Source organism: Triticum dicoccoides, chromosome 6A (assembly GCF_002162155.2).
Source record: "Triticum dicoccoides isolate Atlit2015 ecotype Zavitan chromosome 6A, WEW_v2.0, whole genome shotgun sequence".
Lineage (NCBI taxonomy): Eukaryota > Viridiplantae > Streptophyta > Magnoliopsida > Poales > Poaceae > Triticum > Triticum dicoccoides.
Window position 1 is genome coordinate 133,042,637 of NC_041390.1, and position 6,960 is coordinate 133,049,596.

Below are 6,960 nucleotides of genomic sequence, written 5' to 3' on the forward strand. Positions count from 1 at the left end.
GGGGGGGTTAAATAGGCGACCAACAAATTTTAACTTTGTTCTCATTTTTAGGATCAACAATGATAGGTTGTCTAGATATACAACTAGGTGGACAACCTATATGACAAGCACAAGGAGCAACACAAGCTAGCAAGAGTAAACACAAGGCGGAATCTAGCAGCAAGTAAAGGAACGAGATAATCACAGGTGGAGACGATGGAGACGGGGATGTGTTTCCAAAGTTTTCTTATTTGGGGGAGATGGATGTGTTTCCAAAGTTTCCTTATCCAGGGGAGATATGTCTCTGTTGGAGGGGTGTGGAGGCACAATGCTCTCAAGTGTCACAAAGACTCACTCTATTCAATTCATGCCCTCGCACAATGCAAGGTGCCGCGAATCCACTAGCTGCACCCTTGAAGGCGGCAACTGGAACCTGTACAAACAAGGTTGGGGCTCATAGCACTTCTATGATACACCTAAATAAATAATGTATTCTTTATAACCAAATTGGTCAGATTATATTATACTCCAAAGTAAGCACATCAAACATTGAATAGTGCAATGATTTGATAGGTAACATCATTATTTTTTTATATCTCCTGTGGTGACGCACGGGCATTCGACTAGTACACTAAACATGCATTTGCAACATGTAATGAAGCAATATATAAGGGAAAGAATAATAACATGGCTCCACAAATATGAACTTAAACAACATGATAAAGATAGATAGATAGGGATAGCATGTCTCACACCATGTAACATAAAAAGTCTCCAAACCAAATAAGTTCACAACTCAAAGCAAATAAGTTTCAATGAGAACTTCAATGAGATTTGGCGAAAGCTATCGCAACATTTTTGTTCTACAAAAACATCATTTTCCATGTGATGGGATATTAATTGCATACAGTGGAAACACGTAGGCTAGGGTCGGACTACAAATATATAGCATCTCCTTCGTCCACTCCATGATCCGCTTCCAGTTTTCAGGGCGTGTCGAGATCAACCCAGATGCACAAGAAGAGGATTGTGAGCGATGCAAGGAACGCTTCCGCGAGTTTTGGTGGGAACCAACAGAGTACACTTTTTCCACAAATGGGAAGCCTCGGAAACCCCAAGTTCTGTTGTGAGCAAATAGGGGTTTTCTTTTCCTTCCTCGAGAGATGTTTTCTACATCGAGGTAAAAGAGCACAAAGGATAAGCATAGCTGCAGAAGTGTGGTGAATGAAGAATAGTAGACAACAGAAATGAACTCGGCGCCATCATCCTACCATAGCTCATAAAGTTCTTCAGTCTTGGTTGGAACCAAATTGTTTCCTTATGTCACCAAATGATACAGTGGCAGAACCCCTTCTCTTAGGCTTTTGCTGTGATGAATGCTCCTTCCACCCAGTCATGTAAATTACCTGCACAAAACAACTACTCACTCAATTGCAATATATACAAAGAGCATGTTTGTTCTTAGCATGGAGATTTAAATGGCTTAAAAGCAATGAAAACTGTTGAGAAAAAGTCCAAATTAGCCCAGTTGCATTTATTTTGTTTTGGAAAGCGTGAATTGCGCATGCATTTCCCCTCTCAGATTTACTCCCCGCTCTCCTAGGCGAGTCCGGTGCAGTGAAGATTGGTTGCTTATGCATATGTACAGCAGAACGGAGTGAAAGCACTAAGAGTAAGATCAGAAAATTAATGGGGAACTGCATTGTTTCTACTCTGTATTTAGTCAAGTTGGAAAACCGTAAACAAAAGAACTGCACCCTGCAATATGAAATGAATGGAGTAACAAAATTTAAATACATGGAATGTTTATAATGAGGAACTGCATGGTTTCTATTCTGTATTTAGTCAAGTTGGACAAGATGGGATATTATTTTTTAACTGTACAAAACCTGAAAGGTTGCTGGAATCGTTCCATCTTCTAACCCAAACATTGACTGGTAAATGGCTGCAGTAGCTAGTGCTGTATCTCTCTTTAATATCTGCCAATAGAAAACCAATGTAAATTCAGTTACCATGTTAACTAAATTAATTGGGACTAAGCCATTTTCAGTAAACATTATGATAAGAAAGGCTCACAGGGCTTCTTTGAAAGAGAGCATTTGTTTCTGCCATTGCTCTAAGATGTTCCACAAGTTCAAGAGCTAGTTCGCAATAAGTAATAAAATTGTTAGGACAAATAAATAACTTGGTGAATCGACATATGCAAATATTGTGGAGATGTTTAAAACAATAACAAATTAACGTGGTTCTTGAATATAAAATATATTTATCAGACACAACATTGCTAATTGTATGTCGATGAGACAAAAGTGACCATTGCAATCTGATAGTCATAAGAATATTTACTGAGCAGTCAGAATAAAGAAAAGATGTTCATTCAATCTTCACAAAATATTGTACGAAGAAATTCACTAATTGGAAAATCCAAGTTTTTTTGTACGCACCACTATTGTACTTGACTGTATATCGATCTACATCAACTCCTGGAAGGGCGAAGCCTGCCCTTGACAAAAGGTTTCCTGCATCACGGACCTTGAAATGTACAACCCAATGTCGCCATTAGAACCAAAGACACTAATAAGTCAAGGTAAAGGCAATGGTTTGCAATGACAGGCTATTCAACAGAGGCATACAAGAAGAACAAGCAATCCCCATTGGACGAAATCTCGGATTATAAAGGAATCATACTTGTGCTAATGGCGACATTCGAGGACTGATGCCTCCCTCACGTTCCATTTGAGCAATTGTGCATGCAATTCTTAGTTCCCTGATCATAGCATCCAAGAAAAGGCAAGTCAAACAAGAAACTGGGAAATGTCGATAAATGGTAAATCTAAGATTATCACTTCAGAGTCTCCCCGCCAAGAATTGCTGCAAGAAAAAGGCCATCAGGCTTCAACGCCAACCTACACTGCCATCAAAGGACAGCCAATTACCATAGTTCAGATGTTTTAGTGCTTGATAACTTAATGCTTTCAGGGTTTAAAATAAAAGACTTACCTGTATCATTGCTCCAGGTAGATCATTTGTCCAATGAAGTCCAAGACAGCTCATTATCAAATCCTGGGAGCTTCAGAAACCAAGAGCCACATCAATAGAGGAGTAGACAATGCAAGATCACAATTTATTTACTTTTAAATTTGACAATTAGCCACTCACACCTAAAATATATTGACCCACTCAAGCATAAGATAGCAGACTAGCAGACTACAAATTGACAGTTTATCTCTTTGGTGTATATATAAAGTGGGGCCCCCAATACATTAGCATTCAAGGGAGCTGGAGAAAGTATGCTGATCCAGTGCAGTTTACTCTAATCATACGAAAATGGAACCAACAAACACACTGAAAGTATAACATGGTTGGCATTTACTTCTCTTTGATAGGAAGATACTCTTCATCTCCAACGATAAAGTTCATCTCGGGGCCGTCGTCAGTAGCACTCTCCAACTCCCGCCACTTGTTCACCATGTCTACCGACATGTCCATCATGGTCAATTTCTCGATTCCACCTGGCACACAAATCATTAGCGCCATCTTGCAGGTTAGTTCAACATATCAGGAGAAGCAACGTGTGGCAGATCATTTCAATTGTCGGATGTGAAAACCGGAACTTTCAGGAAGACATTTGACATGGTTCAACGCAGTGATTAGTACACATGATAAGAGGTTGGTGCAAGAAATAACAAGAAAAGCGAGCTGAGTAGCTTCTTACCGCGGCCGCGAAGCGACCGGCGGACGGCGCCGGCCGAACCGCCGAGGCAGAGTGCCGAGGGGAACGCCTTCCTGCAGTCCTCGAGGCGGTCGAGGAGGTTATCTGCGACCGCGTCTACCAGTGGATCAGTTTCCCGCATCGCCCACGCCGCCCGGTCCCGGTGTCGGCGCTTCAGATCGCGATCGAAGATCTTGACGCGGCCCCCGTCCAGCACTTCGTCCGCCGAGGAGGAAGAGAAGTGGTGATTGGGAACGAGGTGGTGGCGGCGGTGGCGCAACAGCAGAAGGCGACGTGCGGCGACCGCGGCCCCGGAAGCCATGGCGAGCGACGGAGCGAGCACCGGCGGTTGGAGGAGAGAGAAGGGCTTCTTTTTTTTTTAGTTCAGGAGACCTTTGTCTTTTCTTAGAAATGGTTTTTGGGTTTTTATCATCTACTGTATGTCACTGGTTGTATCTCACTATTCAGTTACTAGTAAATTCGCACGTGCAACACACGTGTAATTTTAATCCGGCTTGAAAATATACCTGAATTTTCTTTGAAAAAGTAAAATAAAAAATAGTTTGTGTAAGCACCAGCAATGACAGGTCCATCTCTTCTTTTAAATGGGTTGAAAATTGTACTAATCCAACGTAGTTAATGGTATATGCAAGTGACCAAAAAAAGGGGGCACATACCTTGTCCTCGAGCCGCTAAAAGAGAAATCAAAAAATCTAAGCACAATCCATTGAAAATCAGCACAACTGATCCACTACCCAGCTGCTACCAAAAGTTCCATATCACTGTACTTAGTTGTTTCATAGCGCATGTTGGTAATGAAGCTTAATAACTGCTGAATGTGTGCACATAAGGCTGCTTTTGGTTCGGTTCTACGAAACCTGATTTGGGTTCATTTTTTAGTGCATCAATCTTCTTGGGAAGAAATGAAGAAAGCAGAGATGAAAGACCTCTGGCCCGGTGGCTGCGTGTTTGACGGTGGCGTATCCCCTGAGGCGGCGCTGACGACCTAGGCCCGACGAAGAGGAACGGGCAGGCGGTCCAGGCAGTGTCCATGATGGTCCGACAACTCGACGCCAACGGACGGCCATGCGGCGTCCCTGACAGGTCCGACGGCGATGGGCGGTCCAGGCGGTGCCTCCGACGTGCCCCCGCCGGTCGGCCAGGTGGTCCAGGCGGCGCCTTCGACGTGCCTCCGTCGGTCGGCCAGGCGGTCCAGGCGGTGCCTCCGACGCGCCCCCGTCGATCGGCCAGGCGGTCTAGGCGGTGTCCCCAACAGTCGGCGTCTTTGAAGTTGCGGCGGCATCGCTACAGCCGAGGCCACGCAAAGGCGATGGGTAGAGGTGGCACGGAGATGTGAGGGGCGGCGTCCTTGAAGCTGCTGCGAGTTGAGTCGATGGGGGCGGCGTGCGTCGCTGAAGCGAGGTGATGGGGCGGCGCTTTAGGGCAGTTCATTGTGGCAGTTTCCTTTTGTGCAAAAGGGTACTAAGGAAGGGGATCGCACGACGGTTCGTTGTGGCAGCTTCCTTTCGTGTGAAAGGGTATGTAAGGAAGGGGATCGCACGATGGTTCGCTATGGCAGTTTTCTTTCATGTGAAAGGATACATAAGGAATGAGATCGCACGACGGTTCGCTGTGGTAGTTTCCTTTCGTGTGAAAGGGTACGTAAGGAAGAGGATCGAGGAGAGAAATGATTAATTAGCAGTAAACACGTTTAGCACTAAATGTGTTTAGCAGTAAAAATGCCACTCGACACCATGATTGTCATCTCAAATCTCGTTTGCCATGTCATAATGACCAAAATACCTATAGATCAACATGTCAGCTTTCCCTCTATCTCACTACAATAAAGTGTGGGTCCCACTTGTTGGGCAACATAGTAATTTCAAAAAAATTCCTACGCACACGCAAGATCATGGTGATGCATAGCAACGAGAGAGGAGAGTGTTGTCCACGTACCCTCGTAGACCGAAAGCGGAAGCGTTAGCACAACGCAGTTGATGTAGTCATACGTCCTCACGATCCAACCGATCAAGTACCGAACGTACGACACCTCCGAGTTCAGCACACGTTCAACCCGATAACGTACCTCGAACTCCGATCTAGCCGAGTGTTGAGGGAGAGTTTCGTCAGCACGACGGCGTGGTGACGATGATGATGTTCTACCGACGCAGGGCTTCGCCTAAGCATCGCTACAGTATTATCGAGGTGGACTATGGTGGAGGGGGGCACCGCACACTGCTAAAAAATCAAACGATCAATTGTCATGTCTATGGGGTGCCCCCTGCCCCCGTATATAAGGGAGCAAGGGGGGTGCGGCCAGCCAGGGAGAGGGCGCGCCAGGAGGAGTCCTACTCCCACCGGGAGTAGGACTTCCCCCCTTTCCTAGTTGGAATAGGATTCGGGAGAAGGAAAGAGAGAGGGTAAGAAGGAAAGAGGGGGCCGGCCCCCCTTGCCCTAAACCAATTCGGTTTGGGCCTTGGGGGGCGCGCCCCACACTCCCCTTGCTTCCCTCCATTTCCACTAAGGCCCATGTAGGCCCATTAAGCTCCCGGGGGGTTTCGGTGACCTCCCGGTACTCCGGTAAAATCCCGATTTCACCCGGAACACTTCCGATATCCAAACATAGGCTTCCAATATATCAATCTTCATGTCTCGACCATTTCGAGACTCCTCATCATGTCCGTGATCACATCCGGTGCTCCAAACAACCTTAGGTACATCAAAACATATAAACTCATAATATAACTGTCATCGAAACGTTAAGCGTGCGGATCCTACGGGTTCGAGAACTATGTAGACATGTCTCCGGTCAATAACCAATAGCGGAACCTGGATGTTCATATTGGCTCTCACATATTCTACGAAGATCTTTTATCGGCCAGACCGCATAACTACATACGTTGTTCCCTTTGTCATCTGTATGTTACTTGCCCGAGATTCGATCGTCGGTATCTCAATACCTAGTTCAATCTCATTACCAACAAGTCTCTTTACTCGTTCCATAATACATCATCCCGCAACTAACTCATTAGTTGCAATGCTTGCAAGGCTTATGTGATGTGCATTACCGAGAGGGCCCAGAGATACCTCTCCGATAATCGGAGTGATAAATCCTAATCTCGAAATACGCCAACCCAACAAGTACCTTTGGAGACACCTGTAGAGCACCTTTCTAATCACCCAGTTACGTTGTGATGTTTGGTAGCACACAAAGTGTTCCTCCGGTAAACGGGAGTTGCATAATCTCATAGTCACAGGAACATGTATAA

At 45.3% G+C, this 6,960-nt stretch overlaps 1 protein-coding gene across 1 annotated transcript; it reads right to left on the reverse strand.

The window, feature by feature from the left end:
* Nucleotides 1-711: 711 nt before the first annotated feature.
* Nucleotides 712-4,092, reverse strand: LOC119316257 (putative methyltransferase At1g22800, mitochondrial). The gene is made up of 10 exons (XM_037590566.1): nt 3,695-4,092; nt 3,353-3,491; nt 2,980-3,049; nt 2,826-2,890; nt 2,668-2,746; nt 2,424-2,511; nt 2,056-2,120; nt 1,869-1,958; nt 1,251-1,385; nt 712-1,149 (listed from the first exon to the last, which is right to left on the reverse strand). The coding sequence occupies exons 1-9, from the start codon at nt 4,011-4,013 to the stop codon at nt 1,269-1,271; spliced, it is 1,032 nt and encodes a 343-aa protein (XP_037446463.1). The 5' UTR covers nt 4,014-4,092; the 3' UTR covers nt 712-1,149; nt 1,251-1,268.
* Between the last annotated feature and the right edge of the window lie 2,868 nt (nt 4,093-6,960).